At 52.4% G+C, this 22308-nt stretch overlaps 2 protein-coding genes and 3 non-coding genes across 5 annotated transcripts; 1 reads left to right on the forward strand and 4 right to left on the reverse strand.

Annotated features, from left to right (window-relative positions):
• Positions 1-1520: 1520 nt before the first annotated feature.
• TRNAH-GUG lies at positions 1521-1592 on the reverse strand. The gene has a single exon. It is a non-coding gene; the product is annotated as a tRNA-His (tRNA).
• A 3116-nt stretch (positions 1593-4708) lies between these two features.
• CCL17 (C-C motif chemokine ligand 17) lies at positions 4709-5936 on the reverse strand. Its single transcript, XM_042821658.1, has 3 exons — positions 5779-5936; positions 5376-5487; positions 4709-4989 (listed from the first exon to the last, which is right to left on the reverse strand). The coding sequence occupies exons 1-3, from the start codon at positions 5843-5845 to the stop codon at positions 4884-4886; spliced, it is 285 nt and encodes a 94-aa protein (XP_042677592.1). The 5' UTR covers positions 5846-5936; the 3' UTR covers positions 4709-4883.
• Positions 5937-9922: 3986 nt separating this feature from the next.
• Positions 9923-15832, reverse strand: CX3CL1 (C-X3-C motif chemokine ligand 1). The gene is made up of 3 exons (XM_042821432.1): positions 15627-15832; positions 13218-13338; positions 9923-12867 (listed from the first exon to the last, which is right to left on the reverse strand). Exons 1-3 carry the CDS (start codon positions 15691-15693, stop codon positions 11733-11735), a joined length of 1323 nt encoding a protein of 440 aa, XP_042677366.1. The 5' UTR covers positions 15694-15832; the 3' UTR covers positions 9923-11732.
• Positions 15833-22001: 6169 nt separating this feature from the next.
• On the forward strand, positions 22002-22084 carry TRNAL-CAG. The gene has a single exon. It is a non-coding gene; the product is annotated as a tRNA-Leu (tRNA).
• Positions 22085-22209: 125 nt separating this feature from the next.
• TRNAL-CAG lies at positions 22210-22292 on the reverse strand. The gene has a single exon. It is a non-coding gene; the product is annotated as a tRNA-Leu (tRNA).
• Between the last annotated feature and the right edge of the window lie 16 nt (positions 22293-22308).

Genomic DNA, 22308 nt, shown 5'->3' on the forward strand with positions numbered 1-22308 from the left:
CGTTCCACACATTGTGCACGTTGGTTCAGTCTAAGCGTAGTAGTTGTGAATTAAGTTATCTGATGCTTCGCATGAAAACTTCAAAAAAAGAAAAAAACAACCGACAACAAAAATGGGGGGGGGGGGATTTTAACTGAGAAAAGCCTATGAGAATATACTGGAAATGTGGCAAAGAAATCAACATTCTGCTGTATATTGACAGAATTATTTTTATTAAAATACACATCCATGTGCAAGTGCTTGTGTGGAGCCTGTGCTTTGTGGGGCTGCTGAAAAATGGGCCCAGCACACAGGGAGCTCCGTGCCTGCAGGAGCTGCTGGTGGGGCCTGGGGTCACAGAAACTGACACAACAGCCCGAGGTAGAGGCACCAACTCTGAATGCTGACACAGATGGAGGGGGGAATGGTGCCAGATCCTGCAACCACATCACGGAACCACAGAATGGGCCGGGTTGGAAGGGACCTCAAGGATCACAAAGCTCCAAAGCCCCTGCTGCAGGCAGGGCTGCCAACATCCATCTCTAATGCTATGCCAGGCTGCCCAGGGCCCCATCCAACCTGGCCTTGAACACCTCCAGGGATGGACGGGGCATCACAGCCTCTCTGGGCAGCTGTTCCAGCACCTCACCACTCTCATAGTACACAACTTCCCCCTGACATCCAACCTCAATCTCGCCTCCCTCAACTTTAAACCATTTCCCCTTGTCCTGCAGTTACCTACCCTTTTAAATAGTTGATTCCCCTCCTGTTTATAGACTCCCTTTAAGGCTGCAATGAGGTCACCCCCCCCGTTTTCATATCACAGGGTGTGCTGCAGCTCCCAGGTGGTTCGGGGGCCATAACAGCAGGGGAGCTGAGTCTGAATCTGATCCCAGGTCAGGAGGGGCAGGGACTGAAGGCAGCACCCAGCTTCTACACCAAGATCTAAACCCAGGGGTGGCTGGGGGACCCACGTGGGGTGGCAGTGAGAGGGAGGGTGGGACGGGATGAGGAAGGGCAGGGCAGGGCTTCTCAGAGAAGCAGAGAACAAGAAGAGAACAAGAGTTCCTTGAACTTATGTCTGTATGGCTTCCCTGGAAGAAGAAAGGAGAAGAAAAATCAAATGTGCTGATGACACTGTTATGGAAGAGGTGGGCAGCAGCCCATCAGACTGGCAGCCCAGCACAGAGCTGGCCATGGCACCACTCTGAACCATCAAAGTTATCAGCTCCCAGCACAGCTTTAAGGTCATTTCTAGCTCTTCCTCACCTTTCCACAAATTCCAATGCCACTTTTCTTATGGAAAAGGATTCCGCAGGCAGTTCTGCTCCCAGGTAACAGCAATAGAATGAGAGGTGGCAGCCTCATGAGGTGCCAGGGGAGGTTTAGGTTGGGTACGAGAAACAATTTCATCTCAGAATTAGCGTGTGTGGCCGCTCAGTGACAGCATCTTTGCAAACACACCTCATGAGCTCCCCTGCAGCTCCCTCCTCTGCATCTGCAAAGCAGGGCTGTGTACAGCCCTATCTCTGCAAAACCACTGCTGTGACTCGGATTCGAACCGAGGTTGCTGCGGCCACAACGCAGAGTACTGACCACTATACGATCACAGCTGCACATGGGAGGCAGTGCACAGGATTGAGCAGAGGGAGGAGAGAGCCCATGGGCTGGCTCTAGGGCAAGAGCATTGCAGAATACTGCAGCTACTTCCATTGAATCTGACATCGATCTGTTAGAATCACAAAAGCAGAAACAAATATTTCACCAGTTTTCTGTTTTTGTTGTTATTAATTTTCAAACAAAGCAAGTCCTGCTACAGATAAATACTAACTCTATAATACATTCTGTATCTGTCCCAAGGCAATTCCTGTTCATTCAGTGCATCCCAAGCAGGTCAAAAGGTTGGACTTTATTCCTTATTGGGGTTGTAGGAGCCATCTGCTTGGACTCCATGCTTTTGTCCCTCCCAGAATCGTTCTGGGATCTCCTCATCCTTGCAGATGTGATGGGTGTCCATGGTCCCTCTGCTGCCTTGCCCTTCTGCTTCCCTGCGGGTGATGCAGGGGAAGGAGGTGCTGAGGAATGGGGACTGCAGTCACATCCCTGGGCTTAGACTGTGGGCCACGGCCTGCAAGCCAGCCTCCATCGCCTGGATGATCTGCTTCCTTTTCCATTCAAGCATCCTAATGGAGGCTGTTGGAGCAAAGCCCTGTCCACAGCAATGGCACTGAGCACACACTGCTGTGCAGGCCATGTTGGGCTGGGTGCTGGACTTCTGGGCCTGTCAGTTGCTCTCCAGGGCAGCCCTGCTGCTGTCCTGCCCCAACACAGCTCACCAGGATGGCCGCTCGGTGCCAAGGTGCTCCCCATGGCACTGCAGCTTCATGGCAAGGATGTGGAGCTCCAGCATCTCACGCTGCTCCTCCAGCATGAAGGTGCTCTCCTGGCTGGTTAAGTACACAGGCACAGGTTGGCTGTGCGCTCTCAAGGAGTGCTCTGGGCAGGCAGTGCGTGCCCCAGAATCACTATGTGGCCTCCCATCCTTGTTGATGCAACGGGAGTCCATGGTCCTTCCGCTGCCTTGCCCTTCTGCTTCCCTGGGGCTGATGCAGGGGAAGGAGATGGGGATCATCATCATGGCCTTGATTTTTGACTGCAGAATGTGGCCTGCAGGCCAGATGCCAGCATCCAGATGATCTGCCTCCTTTCCCACTCAGGCATTCTGATGGAGGCTGTCAGGGTGATGCTCTGTCCATGGCGTATGCTCAGTGCCAGCACTGTCCTTTGGGCCGTGTTGGCCCAGGTGCAGGAGTTTGGGGCTTCTCGCTTGTTCTCCAAGGCTGTCCTGCTCCTGTCCTGCCCCAGCACAGCTCACTGGGATGGCTGCTCCCTGCCACACGCTCCCCACAGAGCTGCAGCACCTGTGTGGATGTGGAGCTCCAGCATCTCACGCTGCTCCTCAGGCATGAAGGTGGTCTCCAATCTGGGGAAATACACAGGCACAGGTCAGCAGTGAGCTGCTGGGGAATCCACTGGGCAGGCAGTGCATGCCACAAGCTGCTTCCACGAGGCTGCAGAAGTCCTTTGGAGTTCACATGGCCTCTGGAGAGCTTTTTCAAGGAGCACTGCATTACCCCAGAGAGGCATTTCAGCTCTATCTGGAGGCATTTTCTGGTGGTGTGAAACATGAGTTTCCTGCATACCTCCTTCTTCAGCTGCAGCTTGGAGCGAGGGACAAGCACTGCAGCATGGACACATCTCCTCTCCCTGACTCTGTACCCACATGAACCCACTGGCACAGTCACAGCCAACCACCCTGCCAGTCCTGCAGACGCACTGCCTGTGCTTGGAAGGGCTGCAGGCACCACAGGAAAGGGGAGAGGCCAGAAGGGTCCTTCTGCCTGAAGGTCAGCCTGCTCTCTCTTGGAAAAGACAGCTCCAAGGGATGAAGTTCCCTGGTGTTTGTGATCCAGGTGCTGGTTCAGGTGCCTGTGTGTGATTCCTGCCATTCCTCCCCAGGGTGCTATGCTGCCCAGCCCTGACCCAGACCTTGTGGATTCACCAGGGAGTCTCAGGTCCCAGACAGCAACAGAGAACATGGCCAGGGACTGCTTGGTGGGGTTGGGGTCCTCACACTGCCTCTGGGCTTCTATGTCCACCAGGTTGGTGCCCACCTCCCCCTGCAGCCAGCAGCACTGCCTGTGCTGCAGCAAGACTGCCTCTGCCCTGGGCAAACCAGCTTCAGCACAACAGGGTGGTGATGCAGCAGCACTTCCTCATCCTGGGATTGCTGCACAGTTGCGGGCAGAGCCCACAGGGCAATTGCCAGAGCATTCTGAGCCACGTGCTTCTTTAGAGCCAAACTGGCTTCCAAGCCCAGCTTGAATCCGGAGCAACAAGACAGACTCCTCAGGGACTCTTCCATCAGATGTCAGAGGGACATTGCTGAGAATCTGGTCTTCAGCTCAGGGGCCACATGCTTGCTCACATGGCTCAGATGCTGCTGTGCATCTCCACCATCTCCACCATCTCCTCCATCTCCACCATTGCCATCTCCAACGACCACCCTGTGGGTACAGAAGCCTCCGTTCCCTGCAGCTGCCCCCTCTGCATTTGCAAAGTGCTGTCTGTGCACAGCCTGATCGCTGGAAAACCACTGCTGTGACTCGGATTCAGACCGAGGTTGCTGTGGCCACAACACAGACTGCTCACCACTATAGAATCATGGCTGCACACTGGGAGGCCTTGCACAGACTTGTAGGAGCAGGAGAGCATGCCAGCTGCAGCCACTGTACCATCCCCTCCCTCCAGCATGGAACAGGCCACCCAGCCCTGCCCTTTCATCTGGGTGGCAGCTTCAGCTGGGCCTGGATGCTGCTGCTGGTGTCTCAGCAATGTGGATTGGGCTCTGATGCTGCTTTGTAGAGCTCTGCAGAAGTTGGGGTGGCAGCCAGGGACTGCAGCTGCTGCAAAGAACGATGTGCTGGGGATGTGATGCCAGGAAACAAGATGACATATAGGGATGAGACTGTAATTCAGCAAGTATACATCCAGAATAATTCCAGCCAGGGCTGCATTATGTGATGGGTGTGCTCAGAGCCTCTCAGTCCACTGTACTCCCTCCCTGCCCAGCCCACATGAGACCCACAAGGCTTCAGGAGGCAGTGAAGCCTGAAGAAGAGCATAGACTGAGAGAGAAAAGGACACCATCCCTCTTTAGTGTGTGAAATAAACCTTTATTTTGGAGCTGTGTTCTGCAGGTGGGAGCTGGCAGGGCTGCAGCACCTCGGGTGCCCTGCAGGGCTCTGGGGAGTCACTGTCAGCATCGGGGACCTCCGCAGGAGGCTGAGTGTAAATCTTCCCATCAGGAAGCTGTGATCCTCGACTCGGGTGTCCGCTCTGCATCACACAGCTTGAGGTTCCTTCTTTTTCTGAAGATTCTTAATTGCTTTCTTCACCCAAGGTGCATTTGGTTTTGCACAGACCTTGATCCCGCCCTTTGTCTCAAACCTGCCAAAACGAAAGGCCAAGGTTGGTGGGAAACAACCATCAGCACTTGCCTTGCTTCTCCCCTCCTCCCTTCTCTGCACACCTCTTCCCTTTTCTCTTTGTCTCTACAGCAGGCACATGGTGCTCTATGAGCAGGCTGTCCTGAAGCCTCTAAATCCTGTGCACATCCTTTGGGAGCCTCTTTAGACTCTTGGCCTTATATCCTTGCCCCATAGAAGTGACCAGAGAGTCGTGTTCTCCCCTCTCTGTGCTGCAGACAGCCACTCTGCCACACGCCATGCTTTAGATGGAGGCCATGCAGATTTGCCACCAGATGGAGTGGAGGGAAGGCACACATACAGCGTCCCAGGAGACAGCACGGTGGTAGGGAAATTGCCAGGACTTACACAATTGCTTTCAGAAGACAGTCACTGGAAGTCTCATAGAAATTCTTCAGCACTTCGAACCGGAGTGCAGCTTTTGCGAGTGTGAAACAGCATTCTGAAGGTGCATATGGGGCTGGAGAAGAGAGAAAGAGAGACTGAGAATGCAGGCTTTGGAAAGCAAATCTTTCAGACCTATCCCCATAAGAAGGCTGATGCACACAACGTCCCCCAAATCCTGCAGCTGCCACCTTAAGGTGAGCTCCTCCTGCAGCAGGATGGAGCCCCACCAGCCCCATGCTGAAGCCACCAGCCCAGGCTGTCCCATCCCAACCAAAAGCCCTCGGGGCTGCCCTGTCCCCGCTGGGCTTCCCCATCCTCCCCAGTGGGACATCCCCAGCCCTGAGCAGGGCTCTGGCAGCCTCACCTGTGGAGCTGTGCTGGGAGATGCTGAGGAGCAGCAGGAGCAGCAGGAGAGGCTTTGTGCTGAGCATTGCAGCTGTACGTGGGCTCTTCCTTACTGCAGTGCTGCTGTGCCTCTCCTAAGGAGCTCTGTTATCTCAGCAGGGAGCTGCTGCAATTTATCCTCTCCAGCACCTCCCCATTTTTGCTAATTTTCCGATGAATTTCTAGTGAAAGCCCTGTGTGTTTTCTTAGAGCCAGGGGATTTACGTGTCACGTGGCAGCTCTCAGACTGCAGACAGAGATGATCCCTAGAAAGAAAGGACAAACGGACTCAGGCCACTTCTCTGTAAGTTGAATCTGGCCTGTGGGAAAGCCACAAAGCTGGAAGTGAAATCCTCCTCTACAGAAGCAGAGAGCAAAGGCCTTCAAAATCCACTGCGAGTGATTTTGTGGTGACAAGAAAGGCAATGCTGTGTTTTATACACAAAGAAGCATTTCTGAGAGCCAGAAAAATGTTAAGGAGAAAGGGTGGATAGACTGGAGTCTTGCTTTTGAACATAAAAAATCCCCCCTCCATAATGCAAGGGTGCAAGAACACCTGGGGGCAGATGAACTCTCCCTTGTAGAGTGGTCTCTGCTGCTCAATCTGCATCCCATAGCCACAAGCAGAGATCAGAGCAATGCAGGAGCAGCCTCCCCACGTCGGGGTTTCCTGTGCCATTTTCCTTCCAGCTGCCCCACCCCAAAGGAAGCTCATGGCAAGAGATGCCATCAACTTCTGTGCCATTGGGACCTAAAGGATGAACTTGCCACTCTTTCAGTGCAGGGGTTTGGGCTCAAAGTTTGCCTTTCTGGTGTCCTTTAGGGCCAGAACCTAACAGCAGATTGGAGATGGTCAGTAGATGCAGAGCAGGACACACTCCCACTATGAGCCCAGGAGCAAGAACCTGTGAGCCCTGAGCGTGCAGCCAGCAACATGGGGATGCACCCACGTCACCAATCCTCATCCTTCAGTAGGGAAACAGAGCCACAGCTTGGGGCACCACATCACTGCCTGTGCTTGTATCCTGCTGTGAGCATGCATGTGGGGATGGAGCTTGATGATCTTGGTCCCTTCCAAGCCAAGCTGTTCCATGATTCCACGTGTCTGTGCACATCTCCCTGTGCAGAAATCACTTGGAAGGAGAAGATGCTGGATAAAATTTGAACAGCTGTCAGGGGTCTCCAGTTGGCCAAAGCATTGAGGAAACTCTGTCTGCTTCTTTCTTCATTAATAACTCTGCAAAATCACTCAAAGGGCCGAAAACACCCAAAGCAACATTTTGTCAGCTCGTATGTGAAGGACCCTAATAGGGAACCTTGAAAAACCCAGCAACCCTAGGAGCACAAGGTAGGCTGGACTAAAAATTGTGTGTTTCTAAATAGGTCATATAACTCTATATACAACAGTGCTGTTCCTCCTGTCTTGTGTTCAACCCAGTGAACTCAACATCTCCATGGGCTGCAATGAGTTCCCCATTCTACTGATCCCCAAAAGCATCTTTTCATCCTCCCACAGGCTTTGTGAGTCCTTCCTTCCCTTCTCAGCCATTTCCCCATCTCTGATGGGCCCCAAGCAAGAAGGAAGCATTTTGGGGACTGGTAGGCATGACTTTGCTGCAAGCTCATGGCACCCTGCAAGCTGGGCTGGAGCTTCCTCAGCCAAGTGTGCAAGAGAGGACTGCAGGCACAGGGACACCCACACATGGCTCTGGATGGAGCAAACCTGAGGAAATAAGCAAAATGAAGCAGGATCTGTGCTTGTTTTTCTGGCACTGCTTCCTCTTCCTCAGGTTTTCAAGTCACCCCTATTACAGCTGAACAATGCATAACTCCCTGGAGATGCCTGATGTTTATTCTTGAGGGGTTTTTTTGGAAGGAAAAGGCTGGTGTGCAATCATGAACTGAGGGATGCTGGAAAGTCCCGCAGTTGGCTAACATTCCCTTTCCTTTCAACAGGCAAAGGAGAATTTGCTTATTTACATGAAAAATAAACAGCATTAATAATAATTTGGTACTATGGAACATGGTTAAGTGGGTAATATTGGTGCTAAGTGTGCAGTTGAACTAGATCTTGGAAGTCTTTTCCAACTGTGGTGTTTCTATGATTCTGCAAAAGGAGGAAGAAGGGAGCTTGGGGACACCTCAGGTGCAAGGTTTGCCAGCACCTGTATCACTGTGGGGAAGGATTTGGGCATCACAAGCTCAAATGGGGTCTCAGCAGATAATTGTGCTCTGCTGGAAAAACACTGTTGGGAGCAGCCATGCAGTTGTCACAATCCTCTGTGGCCCAGGCTCTGTTTTGAATCATGGCAGCTCCTAGGGACTGGAAAGTTTTAAAGGAGGAAAGCAAGAGTTCCTCCCAAAGCCTGCTTCCTATGGTTGGACTCTGGGGACCACGAGTGCTGAAAGCTGGGGATCCACCAAAGCACATCCTGTGCAGAAAGTCCTGCCTGGAGCCATAATACACTGAGGCTGCAGGAAGGACGTGTCCAGGAGCCTTTCCCCAGAGGATCATCTGAGCAACTTGCCGCCACCGGCTCTTCCGTGTGCCCCAGAAGCCGGGAAGTCACCGCAGCCAGGCAGGAAAATAATCAGGTGATGACAGTTCTCTCCAACTGGGGCAGAAGAGTGACAGAGCTGGAGGGAGGATATGCCCACAGGGGTCCCTTCCACAGCCCCTGTGATTCTATGACTCTATGAGCACGCTCCAGGTTAACAAAGAAGAGTGGACCTGGGGTGTGAGGAGGAGCTGCTGCTCCCAACGGATAGAATCTCTGCTTCTGTGTATGATGGAAGCAGTGTTTGGTGAGGACTTCAGCCTCCTTTCCAACCCCGACCTTTCTTGAGTTCCTGGAGCTGGAACAGCAGTGAAGAATTGTCGTGCCCTTAGTGCCTTCCTTGCACCAAGGCTGTCCCTAACCAGCAGCGTCGCTGGGTTCACAGCATCTGGGACATTCAAGAGAAAGAAGAAGTGACTGCAGTTGAAGGGGGATGGGGCTGCACCAAGACACAGCTTGGCAGGAGCAGCGTGGCCAACAGCTCCAGGAGAGAATCAAGGATCCCTGACAGAGACTAAAACACAGAGAGAAGTGAGAGACCTCAGAAGGGGCCATGCTCCATTCTACTAACCCAGCAGGGGCGGTACATTAGTTTGAGCTGCCCTACGTAAGTGCAGGCTGATGTAATATTTCATAGAAAAACCACAACACCAAAAAGGGACAGGGCTGACATTTCATAAGTCACAGTCCACATCCCCAGAACACACAGTGACTTCACAGGTGAGGTCATGTCCCACCAGATCTGAGCACAGCAGAGAGCCAGGTGCCAGCAACAGGGGCCACCAGCAGCCCCAAATACAGCAAAGTGAGGAATTAGTCCTGGATACATTTTAGGAGGTATGGAGCAGCAGGTCATGGATCCAGAGACACAGCCACAACACCAAGAGATCCATCCATCCATCCATCCATCCATCCATCCATCCATCCATCCATCCAGAAGATAAGCCATCTACAGCAAACAGGGTCAGAGTAACAATATCACATCAGTGCTTCTACAACACCCAAACCAGGGATTGACGACCCAACCCTGGGCTTAAATGGGCCTTCTGACCTTGGTCAGAGATTGTAGGGTGGGAGAACATCCACTGATTAGACTGGTCAGGGTGAGTATGGCCAACATGTACCTTCAAGGGCTGCCACCATACCACCTGATGGATGCTGTTGGGGAGATGAAGGAACAGAACCATTCAGGTGCTGCTTTGTGGCTCCATGCACTCAGTCCCCAGACTGCCATGTCCCAGTGCCAGCCACATCCACTCAGTGCATGGGAAGTGACTTATCACTGAGAAGTGATTTATCACTGTCTGCCTACGAACTCATTCATTTATGCAGCCTCCCCCTTGTCCCCCTTGTCTAATAACAGAAGAGGAAAAAAAACATTCTTTCTACAGAGCTTCTCACCCTTAAAATGACCTTCCTGGCCTGGTGATTCATCAGAGGAAGTTCTGGAGGATGTTCCCCACGTGCCGCTGCTGGCGGTGCAGCAGTGTGGGGCAGGATGCAGGAGCAGCCCTGGCCTGGGTGACATCCTAGCCAACCCTGGTCTGAACCTCCTGAGGACAGTGGTTTTTAACATAAGAACTTTATTATCATTACTACTACAAAAATACAAGATAAATCCCATTCACATACATTCATCTAGACTCAATACACAAACGAATCGAAGCTGACAGTAGTCACTGCACTGTAGAACAAAAGGACCCTCCTGGAGCCTGTCCCCCACAATCAGGGCTCCTGGCTGCCATGGGTTGGGATCTGCCCCAGTCACAGCCTCAACCCACAGGTGAAAACCTGCCCAGAGACAGCGTGCCAGTGGGTAAGGAGCAGGGATGGGATGAGCACAGCTGGTCTGGAAGGAGGAAGGCTATGGTAAAGCATTTGGCAGCTCCATTTGCTGTAGTGCCTGGACCTGCACGGGGCCCTGCTGTCACAGACATGAGCAAGCCAGCCAAGCCCAGCAAAACAACAGACACAGTGCAGTGTTTTCCAGTGTTCCCAGCACTGCACGCACTCTGTGATGCTCTGCTAGCAAGGTGATGTGCATTCACACTGCTGCAAAACTTTACTACAAAAATAGTTGTTTCTGATATTTCATATGAGAGAGCTATAGTACACCACAAACTGCAAGGCTGTGAACCCCTAGGGTGGGTGGGAGGTGCTGCTGGCAGTGCCTGCACGTGGATCAGCTCCAGGTGGTGTTACAGGGCTGGAGCTGCACAGCTGCCAAACACGGGTGGGTTTCATCCCAGATTCCTGGCTGCAATCAATCCTCTCTCCCTCCTATACCTGCAAAGCCCTGGATGGATCTGTCTCAAGCCAAGAAATAAGAGGCTGAGTGATAACAGAAAACAGCACTGCAGTCATCCTCCCACCTCCAGGGCTGGGTGGATGCCCTGATAACATCTGATGGATCTGACAGACCAGCTTTCTTCTAGCTGGCCTTTACACCTGGCTCATGCTTCTGGCTTTGATTATTTTGCTTATTACATTTTTACTTTCTTTTTCTATCTATAGTTTGGGGTCTGAACCACTGAGAGTGGTTGGAGGGGAATCTTTGATACGTAACCTCACTATGAACCTACAAGGCATGCTTGAGGAGGAGACCTTTACAAAGTCAGGCAAAAGTCATACTGGATTAAGAGTTAAATGAGGGCTTTCAGAAGCTGGCCATGGATAAAAGATACAGCTTACACACAGCAGTGTCTAGATGTGTGAAAATGAGAAACAATTTAGGTTAAAAAAACCCTCCTTTGCTACTGCAACAGTGCCTGCATAGCCTGCTGATGTACACAGGTGTATATACGTATATATCTGAAAGCTGGATGACCTCTGCTGGCTCTAGTCATTAAATACCCAATTAACTGGAGTGTTTAATCAGCCTAAGGAGAGCCAGCACCCAGCTTACTGCCAGCATCACTTTAGGTCTGACAGAGCAGCGAACTGAAGTGCAAAGAAAGAAGCAGCCGGAAGTTTGTAAGTGCAGACTCAGTGCTTTGGCGTTGGGATTGCTGACAGTGGCAGAGCCCAAGTCCAGCAGAGGGGATGAGTGGGTGGCTACAAAGCTGCTCAGATGGATGATGATGGAATGTGGGAAAATCCCCAACATTCGCTTCTGCCCACCGCTTGGCAAGCAGCCCCACTACTGCAACATCCTTTCTACTGAACGGTGCCAGAGAAAGGAACATCCCATCTGCTCCTAAAATGTTGCCATTGGCCAATGGGAACTTAGGGTATATTTTTTTTAGCACTCTGCTCTGAGAAAATTCTCAGCTATCTTAGGAACTGCTTTGTACTGGTCACCAGGCCAGCAGAAGCTTGGCTTTCCTGCAGCAGCACACACGTGTTCTAGGCCAAAAATGTCCATGCCATACAGCATTCAGATCACTTCCATTGGATGGACACTGCCTTGGTGTCCCTCCTTCAGATAGAGCAAGCCTTCGACCATTTCTCTTGATGTTGTTTCTGCTTTCATTCCAAATTTTATATATAGCCATATAGCTGCAACACCACAAGCAATCAGGCCACCTGCCAGGGCGACAGGGATAACAAAGTGCATTTGGGACTCTGACAAGGAGCTGAGTGCAGGTGGGTCACTTGGGCTTCTTGTAGCCTGTGCTCTAGCTTGGCCTGAGAACATCTGACTGGTGAAAACTAAGATATCTGGAGGACCTTGCTTTCCTAAGGGCAATAAATGATCAAATGTCCCAGAACCAAATGCAGAGGAACTGAAATTTTTGTTGGCATGGACATAAAGATCTTTGTCTACAGCAGTTGTGGGGTTTTGGGTAGGAACTGGAGCAGCTTCTGGTGTGGATGGGACCATGCTGACCTCTGTGCTCTTAAGGGTGGAAGGGAGAGCTGAAGCAAAACTCCTCAAAGCAGTGTCAGATGGGCTGCCTCTTGCACTGACTGGGTCCAGGGGGTCGTTTGTAGGAAGACCAGGATGGTGCAGTCCTTTGGAAACGGATGCAGGGTCTGAGTTTGAGGTAGAAGTTGTGCCTTGGGCATCACCCGCAGCATTTGCAGCATATCCCACAGGTTCTTCTGTGCTGTCAGAGCCATGCGCAGGATCTGTGGGGTATGGGGTGGGTCGGCCAAGGGCCATGCCTGCTGTTAAATGCACAGATGTGAAGGATTCCCTGTTTGCTTCTGAAATGATTTCAGAGTGCGTAGCAACTCCCGACGTCACGGCGGATGGCCCTGCAGAGAAACACGTGGCGTTCTGCATGGCTGGGGTGGATTTGCTGGTCGCCTCTGTGCTGGCAGCAGGAACGGGTGCTCTCTCTGAAGCTGCAGTGGCAGCAGTGGCTGGAGGTGGAGCTGGGACTTGGAGACTGGTGTGCTTGTGGAAGGTGCCGGGCTCTTCGGGCACCGCTGCTGCAGGGGAGGTGGCAGCCTGTGGAAGTGGGGATGCTGCCAAGGCCTTTTCCTGGTCCAGCTTCCGCATGATCTTCTTCACCCACCCTTCATCTGGATTTGCACAAATTTCTCTGAGCTTCTTAGTAGTAAATCTGAAATGAACATAAAGAGAGATCACTTGTTAGGTGAGCATAACAGTGCCTTATGTTATCAGGGTGGTACAGAAAGCATTGGGGCAGGAACGCTGAGCCCTGCTGGCTCTAATGAGCCCCTTCCATCAGGCTGGATGGATTGTTTATTTCTGGGAAGGGCAGGTGCCTCGGAGCCCACGTGGATCAGCGAAAGCTGAACATGACTCAGAGGTGAAAGGCTTTAAATCACAGTCACCACTGGCTCTGCTTCCAGCAGCTCCTTGCTCTCAAGCAAAGATACTGATGGCAGTGTTTATATTTACTCAGCTGGGGAGGGAATACATCGAGGCACCCAGACAGAGGCTGCTTACATGATGGCTTTCTTGGCACACTGGAGTTCGGTCATCCGGTAGCTCTTTATCAGCTTCTCATCTATGGCACGGTGGAAAGAGACACACCATTTTGAACACTTCAGAGGTGCTTTGGGTTGCCCTGAAATACAACATTCAACATATTAAACCTTGGCTTTGTACTAGGCACAGTAAACATTGGGTTTGATTATTCTTTATCCTCCTCTACGGAAAAGGAGTCTGAAGTTTGCCATGGAAGCTTCCAATCCCTGATAAAATGAGACATATGGATCCCATAAAAGCCATGATTGGTCATATGATGCCTAGAGGAAAAAAAAAAAAAAAGAAGAAAAAAGCACTGTCCAAACTGTGAGGCTCTTGGAATACCACTGCAGTTTTGCCATATTCCCCAGAGTTGGGAGCTAATGGGACCTTTCCCCTTTGGTGAAGTGACAGGAGCACGTTTGGAGCCCAGAAGATGCATTTCTCCACCCCGCAGCAACCTGCTCTATCACTCAGAGGCTCTCAGTGCAGGTCAGAGGGCAGGACAATCGTCCTTATCTGCATTACTCACATCTCTTTCCGCTGTGGGGCATCCCCTTCTAGCAAGCATCCTGCAGCTCTGAATGCTGCTGTAAGGAAAAGCTGCAGAGAAAGAGTGCTTTGACAGAGCTACGTTGCTCCCACAGCCTTCATCCCAGTGTGGGGATGCCATCCCAGCAGCCCAGCTTCAAAGCCACAGCACTTTCGCCAAACATCTGCTTTCCATTTCCACAGGAAAACACAGTTTTCATTTGGCCAAGTGTAAAAACATCCTCCCTTATCTGACATAGGGGTGAAGGCAGTCACACCACTGGGGAGAACGCAGCCATGCCAAGAACAGGCGCCTGCCAAGAGAGTGGACATTGCACAACGCAGCGAGATGTTTCTGCTCTCATGGGGGAACCAGGCTTAGAAACACAGATCCTCATTTATCCCTGCAAAGAGAGGAGCTGGAGTTTGGTTCAGCTCACACGGTCTCTACAAAATGTCGTCCGCTGATTTCCAATGGATTTGGTGAATTTAGTGAAGTTCAGTTGGGAATGACCCAAGCACCTGGTGTGAGAAGCAGCACTGCTCCAGGAATGGCCCCAGCTCTTCTGTATGTAAAGAAATCACGAGCAAACGCTCCTGTTGCCCATTTCAACCTCTACACCTCTGCAGAGCTAAAGCAAAGCCCTTTTTCAGCCTGTAGCATCTTCTGTGGCACCTGAAGGTCAAGAACTCCTGCTCCCTGAGCCCACAGGAATGACCAAATTCCCAGTTAAGTCTCATTACTCACGGCACACACTGCTGCTGGCTTCTGCTTTCGAAACTCCATTTAATGAACCACGAAGGTTGACAAAAACCTCTCAGCTCCCTAAGTCTGATCCCACCCTCACCGTGCCTGCTGCCCACGTCCCTCGGTGCCACATCCCTGCAGCTGTGGGACAACTCCATGGACGGGGACTTCCCCACCTCCCAGGGCAGCTGTGCCACAGCCTGACCAATGATGCACAAGGGCTTGATCCAACCCCACTTGGACAGATTTTCTGATGGTTTTCCACTTCTGACCTGGAGAACCTGCCTGAAGGGGTGAGGAGAGGACGGAGCTCCGTGCCCAGCTGCTCTCCTGGCTGTCCTTGTTCCTCCCGTCTGGTGGCACTGGGGCACACACCTCAATAAGGGCTCTGCCTCTTTCTGTGTACGTCCCTTTGACCTGGGCAAAGTCTAGTTTTGCTGGCACTGCCAAGAAGCCTCCTGGCAATCCGCCCTGCTCTGTTTGTACAGCAATCACCGCTCTGCACGTAGACAACTTACGCTGAGACCAAGCAGGAAAAAATGTGCCCATCTCCCCTCAGTCCTCCAACACCCCTCTGCATGCCAGAATCTTCACATGGCCAACAGGAGAGCTTCCAGCCTGTGCAAGCATGGCCATGTGAGCATCCCCAAGGCCAGTGCAGACAGACAGACAGACAGACGGACTGACAGAATACTATCCTCAGGCAGGATGCGGCCCAAATGGCACTTCCCTGGGGCTCTGCACTACTGCTGACCATCAGAAATGACAAAAGCCATCAGCAGGGCCACAGGCTTCCTTGCAGCAAGGCCGTGTGCTCCCCAACAGCTTCCTACCCAGCCCGTTCCTGCCACAGGATTTCCCAAGCCGAGGAAGGCGTGAGGTTCCTTCATGCCTGTAACCTGATCTTCCCTGCTGCGTACAATCCTCTGGCCCCACGCACTAACATCCAACTCCCCAGTCCCCTGAATAAAGTCAGAATCCCTTACACGGAACCACAGATCCCTCCGTGAAACCACAGACCCCTGTGTGAAACCACAGAACCATCTGTGAAGCCACAGACCCCTCCCAGCTCTCGTGGGGAGCCCAAGACTTGGACCCAGAGCTCTCACCTCCAGCCATAGCTGCCAGGAACAAGACCCTCAGAGCAAACAGGATCTGGAGAGAAGCAACCCTCATGTTCCCGTGGTCAGCAGCAGGAGGGGTACAGGAGAAGGACGATGGGCGGTAAGTCTCACTCCTGGATGCCTACAGCATCCTCCGGAGCAATGCAGCTGCAGCAGCTCATTCCAGGAGTGTGAAGTCCTGACGGGACTCCAGCTGCTATTTACAGACTCCAATTCCTCCACATGACGACAGATAGGAGGCGGAGGAAGAAGCCAGGCAGGGAAGGAATACTGCTTGTGCCGTGGAATGGGACAGCTGCTGGAATTCCCCGCTCAGATGACAACACCTCCTCACAGTTTTTCAGTTCCTTGGCAAAGGCTAAAGGAGCAGGGCTGGCTGCTCCACGTGGCTCTCACCCACTGCCCATAGGTTTGCAGAGCCAACACCAATTCACAGCTCCCCTGCGCTTGTAAAGCTCACGTTATTCACTCTGAGGGCAAAAGTAGCCCTTCCTTTTCAGCAGCAGCATCAGTTGTTGGGCCAAAAAGTGTGGTGTTTGCTAATTGCTTTCACAATTCATCAGCTAATCTGATAAGCCAGACTGCCTCCTGGGAGACGGGAGCAGCCAAAGCAGCAACAGAAAGGCACTGCCTCCCCAGGGTCTATTTGCTCCAAGGCACACTGCCTGCCATGTGCTTGTCCATACAGCCCCAAGCTTTGGTAGAGGGCAAGCTATCAGGGTCTTGCTGATGGTCTGCAAGCACCAAGAGCGGACGGGGGCTTCCCAGCACCAGGTCCGGTGTGGACATGCCAGCACTGCGCTCACATCCTGCACCTTTGCTTTCTCTTTCGTATCAAATCCCAGATGAATGTGAAATGTTTTTTTTTTCCCTGCCAACTTGCACAGCTGAAAAATGAAGATAAGATTACGATTGAGACAGTGTGGCTCTACTTCTTAAAAAGCCCTTCCCAGAGATTTCTCAGGGCCGGTTGGAGGTCTGGCTCTCCCGCTGTGGGAAATTCCAATCATTTCAATTAAGGATTTTATTCCAGAACAGAGTAAAACCCCCCCAAGGTTTCCATAAAAAGAACTGTTAAAACTTCTGGTGAGAAATTCCAGCCTCCAAAATTAGCCTTGTTTATGCTGTAATGGACAAGCGTATGTGCATTCAATTAATCCTGGAGTTAATCTGTTTGATGCAGGCAGAGCAGAACATGCCCTGTTTGCCAGGTTCCTGCCCTTGCCGTGTTTCTCAGCCTTATGGGAAACTTTTATTCCGGGAAATGGCATTGCCTGAGGCTGCTTCTGCTGCACAGCTATTACCCTCAGCAGTGGGTAAAATCAAGGAGAGGCTCCAGGAGCTGCTGGAGCCCAGGAGGTATTTCTATGGGAAGCAGTGACAAACGACAGGCTTTGTCCTGATCTGATGGCTAAGGGTCTCAAGATGATTTTCGTTACGATGGAAATTGCCTGTCCTAGTTTGATTGCCTTCACTTGTTTTAGTTTTGCTTTAGTTTATGGCAACAGCAAGTGGATATCCAGTGTGGGCAGTGTCCAGCTGTGAGCACGGACTGCAGCGCTCAAGCAATAGAGCAAAATCCTGTGAGCCACATAAAGGCAGCTTCCAGAAAGCAGGCAGCTTCCAGGAAAACCAAGAGTAGAAGACCTGAGCAGCTACACTACACAAATGTATGGAAATGAAACCAAATAGATGAGGACCGAGGAGAAAGAAAGCCCACTGGGAACAGCATGTCTTTCCAGTGGCAGCTGCAGCTCGTCACAGCCATTTCTTCCTTAGGGTGATTGAAAGGGGACTTCCTTGGGTCACCCCTAGCAGGCAAGGGCACATGGAAAGGGCTGCAGAACACCCTCAGCACATCTGCTGGTGATCCAAAATGGCTGAGTCACCAAAAGGCTGTGCAGCCATTCAACACGAGCAGGACAGGTTCCTCTCTGCCTCGTCTGATGGGGTTCAATGTGAGCAAGCATTAGGTCCTGCACCTGGGGAGAATCACAGAGTCATCAAGGTTGGAAAAGACCTCTAAGATCATCCAGTCCAACCATCCACCCACCTACCACCAATACTGCCACTAAACCACATCTCTCAGTGCCATGTCTGCACAGTTCTTGACCACCCCAAGGCACAGTGACTCCTTCACCTCCCTGGGCAGCTGTGCCAGTGCCTTACTGCTCTTCTGAGTTGTTTTTCCTACTATCCAGCCTGAAACAGAGGAATACCCACATGCATCAATATGAGTTAGGGGGTGATCTGCTCGAAAGGAGCTCTGCAGAGAAGGACCTGGGTGTCCTGGTGGCCAGCAGGGTGCCTTTATGGCCAAGAAAGCCAATGGCATCCTAGGGTGCATCATGAAAAGAGTGACGAGCAGGGCAAGGGAAGGCCTTTTATTTTGTTCTTTGTTCTTTATGACTACGAAGGCAGATGAAAAAAGGAGAACCAGGTCCCAACCTCATGTGGGACACAGGATATCAGGACAGACGTGACTGCCCCCAGCACAGCTGATATCAGCCTTCTGCAAACAGCATCTGCCCTCAGCACAAGGCACAAGCTGGGGCCGGCTCCACAGGTCTGTGCTGCACAAGGCTACAAACCAGCAAGCTGGAGCACCCAAAGGTGGCGTCAGCTTGGGTGGCTGCCAGGGCCATTCATCTTGAAGAAGAGGAGGAAGGTCCTTAATCTGATCTGAAACACAGCCAAGGAAAAGCCACAAACAAACACTTCTGTGCATGTGCTGCTGAGTACAGACCAAGGGATCGTGCACGGCGCCCCAGCACTCACCATGCACTGCAGCTTTGCCTCAGTTGTTCACAAGCAAATGCTGGAGCTGTGCGTCGGCTGGAGGATCTCAGCAGCCAATGGAAGGGATGAGTCATGCAGGGGATTTACCACAAACACACAAAGCACCGCAACCCTACAAAAGCCACTGGCAAAACAACATGCAGAGAGAACAAGAGCTGCGTCCAAAACAAACAGGAAGTGATGGAAGAACACCATCCTTCTCCTTTAGGCTGTTTCGTGGTGGAAATTCAGGCTCCTTAGCTACTCTTGGTACCGCCTGCTGCTGTCACAGGTTTGTGTTCCTGGAAATCAGGAGGAATGGGACAAGAGTGAAGTCAGGGAACCCAAAAGGCTGTATGTGATCTGGGAGAGAGCCCAGTGCTGATCAGGTGATGATTTGATGATTCCCAGTGCACCATCCATCCAGGAGCTCCCAACACCTCCAGAACTGCTCTTCTAGGTTGAACCAGAGCAAGGAGGCCCAGCACCTCTGGTAGCAGCTGTTAACAGTTCGTGCAGTTCGTGGTGCCACATTCCCTATCTACGTCCTAGAAATTTGCTGGGGAGCACAACACAGCTTCTGGGAAGATTCTTAATGCTGCAGAGGAGACAGCCCACCAGGAGACACTGATCCAGAGGTGAGGTGATTCCCCCAGTCCTCCACCAGAAACTGATATAGATGTTTTTCCATAACACTCCTGAACAAAACTGTCACTGCAGCTTCCCATCATAGAGTTATAAAAGCATTAAGGTTGGAAAAGATCTCTAAGATCATCAAGTCTAACCATGAACCCATCCCCGCCATGCCTACTCGTGATGTCCCTCAGAGTTGTTTTGCACAGGGATGGTTTAGGTCCTTCTCCCTACACAAATAGCAGCCCTCTGCACTGCACTGCCCAGACGTGTTCCACGAGCACTCTGTGCTTTAATGAGCCCACTGAAGTCCTCAGTCTGGAGAGGCCACAGTGGTTTTCTTGGTGCTGTCACAGCACTGGGTGGCCCCAGAGCTGACCCCACAGCCTCCCAACTCTTGGCCAAGGCAACTCAGGGAATTTCTTAGGGCCAAAGGCACCTCTTGTTGTGGAGATACCCTCAGCTTATGACTGATGTAGAGCTCTTGAGCCATTACTGTAATATTTGAGAGCTGAATCCAGAAAGTGCTTGGCACTGCACAGCTGGCTTCTTTCACATTAAAGGAGGCAGCAGGAAATGAGGAACAGCTGTCTGGGGCTGTCTGTGCTCAGCGTCTTTGCAGAGCAGCTCCTCTTTGGGAAGTATCTATTATTGCAGCGGTTGTGTTTTTAAGGAATTGCTTTCCTTAGAAAAAGACCGTTTTAAAATTAGCAGAGAACACCACAGGAGCCTTCGTTTCTCCGAACACGACGACTTCCTCCTTCCTTGTGATGGAGAGTAGTTCTGGATAGAGGCACACTGTGCAAAGTGCTGATGCTGTTTTATTCCTGTTCCCAAAGCTTAGGAGTGCTGCCCAAGGGCACGTAGGAGCCCCCTCCTCACCTCAGCCCATTTCCCTGTAAAGGTGCTGCATTGCCATGCTGGGTGCACAGCAGGGACTGCCTGCACTGCCCGTGCCTGCAGTGGGGGGGGGCGCCCCCCCCCCCTCTCAAAAACAAACACAGAGCGATGCACTCACGTTCTTTCCAAACAGAAGAGCCTCTTGTCTCCAGCAGAGCAATGCAACAAGATGTTCCCTGCTGTAGGAGATGAGAAAAGCTCCTCTGAGTTTACGTGGCTTGATGGCATAGGTAAAAACAAAAGGCTGCTTTTCCAGGGGGGGAAGGGACGCTGGGACTTAGCTGGGACTTGCCTGAACAGATCAGGGTCTGCCTCCTGCTGGGCCCATTGAGAAGCCTTGAGATCCACCGATGTCGCAATCGTTCTGCCTAGCTGCAGGGCACAAAGGCAGTGTTCCTACAGAGCTGGCATAAAGGAAGTATCAGATTATCTCCAAAATACTCGTCTTTCCCCACTGCACTGCAGCCAAGAGAGGGGCAGCTGATGGTGGGCACCCCAGGAGCCTCTGCACATCTCAGCAGAGCACAGCTGCTGCAGGATCCAGGATTGCCTCAGGCACAGTAGAGTGGCTGTGTGTCACCCCAGGGTGGGACAGGGGGGTCTCCTCTCCTTGAAAAAGGGTCCTGTAAGGTGGAACACGGGTAGGTGGGGAGCGGGAAAACACCACGGTGTGGTTGTTTCACCTCTATGGGAGAGGTGTGGGCTCTCCACGTGGTGACTTCCTGCTTCTCCAACCAACTTGTTGCTGCCAGCCCAAGTAAGGAGATTACCAGAAACACTTTCCATTGACTTCTCGGAAAGGCTCCCTGCTTCCCCTCCATCTCCTTAGGGCAGCAAGCCAGGTGCCTTCAGCAGCAGCTGTGGGGACCGGTTGGACAGGAGCTCACCATTAAGCTGTCACAGCGGAGACATCCAGAAACCCTTCTGTCCATGAGCAGTGCTGCTGGGGCTGACAGAATACTGCAAGGGTTTGGGGGCTGGCACTGTCTGCTCTTCCGAGCTCTGCCTCCACCAGCATCCCTACAGCTCATTCTCTTAACCCTTTTCCAGGCTTGCTGGCTCAGACCACATTCACCAAACTGCTCTCCCTGTCCCCAATCCCATCCTTTCTGCATCTCACTTGATTAAAGCAGAGCACCTCCCACTCTGTTTTCACCAAGAGCCTCCAGACTCCTTCCAGGCTTTCACTAATTGATGTGCTCCCCCATCAGCTTATTTAGAGGATTGCTAGCTCCCTGGGAGCACGCTTGGCTATAGCCAAACTCTCTCTCTGTAACCATCTTGCCCTTCTGTCACAAGAGCTACTCAGTTGTATATTTAAGTCAGTGCAATGGAGTCACTGCCTCGGAGAGCAGCGGGTGCTGGCTGTTAACATGGTGGTGGTGGTTGGGGATAGTTAATAAGTGTTGCTGGGGCTGAGGGCAGGGGACATTCCATCCCTGGGCTGTGGAACTCACCGTAACACTGAGGATGCAGCAGGTGAGAATCAAAGCAAGCAGTGATGAGGAATGCCTGAGATTCAGAATGCTATTTGGGCAGTAAATCCCCATGCTGAGACAGAGCCAATTGCATTGTGCACTGAAGTGGGCTCGTGACCAGCAGCATTCTTGCTTCTACCTTTGTACCAGAACAGCCTGCTGCCAGAGCTGCCTTGTCCGTGCTGCTTCCTGCTGAGCTGGGCTGCAATATCTCGCCCTGCGCCGTGCTCCCCGTCCTGGGACGCTGCACCCTGACCCCAATCCGGGACAGATGGGACAGGCAATCGAGTGCTCAAGCAGAGGCGAACCACCGCTACCAGCAGCAGCGAACCGCTCTGTAAGGCTCCCTGCTTCGTGCAGGCAGCGGGGCCAGCAGCCCCCGGCCACCCCCTGGGAGCAAAGGCCGCTGCCAGCAGAGGATGCGAGGCGTCCCCTTGGCGCTCACCGGGTTCCGGCACGAAACCCAACCCGGTGCGACGCGGGGACAAAGCAGGGACAGCGGGCATGTACGCATGCGCAGTGCGCGGGGATGTGCGTTGTGTAGCGCCATGTGGACGCCGCGTGTAACGCTGTCAGGATGGCCGAGCGGTCTAAGGCGCTGCGTTCAGGTCGCAGTCTCCCCTGGAGGCGTGGGTTCGAATCCCACTTCTGACAAGTGATAATGTTTTGCGCTGGGCCCCTCGCGTTTTTATCGCGTTGTTTCTCTGCGCGTTTCCCGCGTCTCTCCCGCAGCGGCGCTAAAAGAGCGGGTGGGAGCCGCCCGCCGCAAAACGGAACGTTGTCAGAAGTGGGATTCGAACCCACGCCTCCAGGGGAGACTGCGACCTGAACGCAGCGCCTTAGACCGCTCGGCCATCCTGACCCGCCGGCCGAGCCGC

Source organism: Centrocercus urophasianus, unplaced genomic scaffold (assembly GCF_019232065.1).
Source record: "Centrocercus urophasianus isolate 14NV4802_14NV808 unplaced genomic scaffold, USGS_Curo_1.0 seq_2, whole genome shotgun sequence".
NCBI classification, from domain to species: domain Eukaryota; kingdom Metazoa; phylum Chordata; class Aves; order Galliformes; family Phasianidae; genus Centrocercus; species Centrocercus urophasianus.

Bases quoted from the DNA above. Each gene is read 5' to 3' on its own strand.
- CCL17 (XM_042821658.1), bottom strand. From the start codon at position 5,845: ATGCTCAGCACAAAGCCTCTCCTGCTGCTCCTGCTGCTCCTCAGCATC. The intron at 5,488-5,778 runs GTGAGGCTGCCA...TCTCTTCTCCAG, and splicing joins CTCCCAGCACAGCTCCACAG to CCCCATATGCACCTTCAGAA. The intron at 4,990-5,375 runs GTAAGTCCTGGC...TCGTTTTGGCAG, and splicing joins TGTCTTCTGAAAGCAATTGT to GTTTGAGACAAAGGGCGGGA.
- CX3CL1 (XM_042821432.1), bottom strand. From the start codon at position 15,693: ATGAGGGTTGCTTCTCTCCAGATCCTGTTTGCTCTGAGGGTCTTGTTC. The intron at 13,339-15,626 runs GTGAGAGCTCTG...GTTGTATTTCAG, and splicing joins CCTGGCAGCTATGGCTGGAG to GGCAACCCAAAGCACCTCTG. The intron at 12,868-13,217 runs GTAAGCAGCCTC...TGTTCATTTCAG, and splicing joins TGTGCCAAGAAAGCCATCAT to ATTTACTACTAAGAAGCTCA.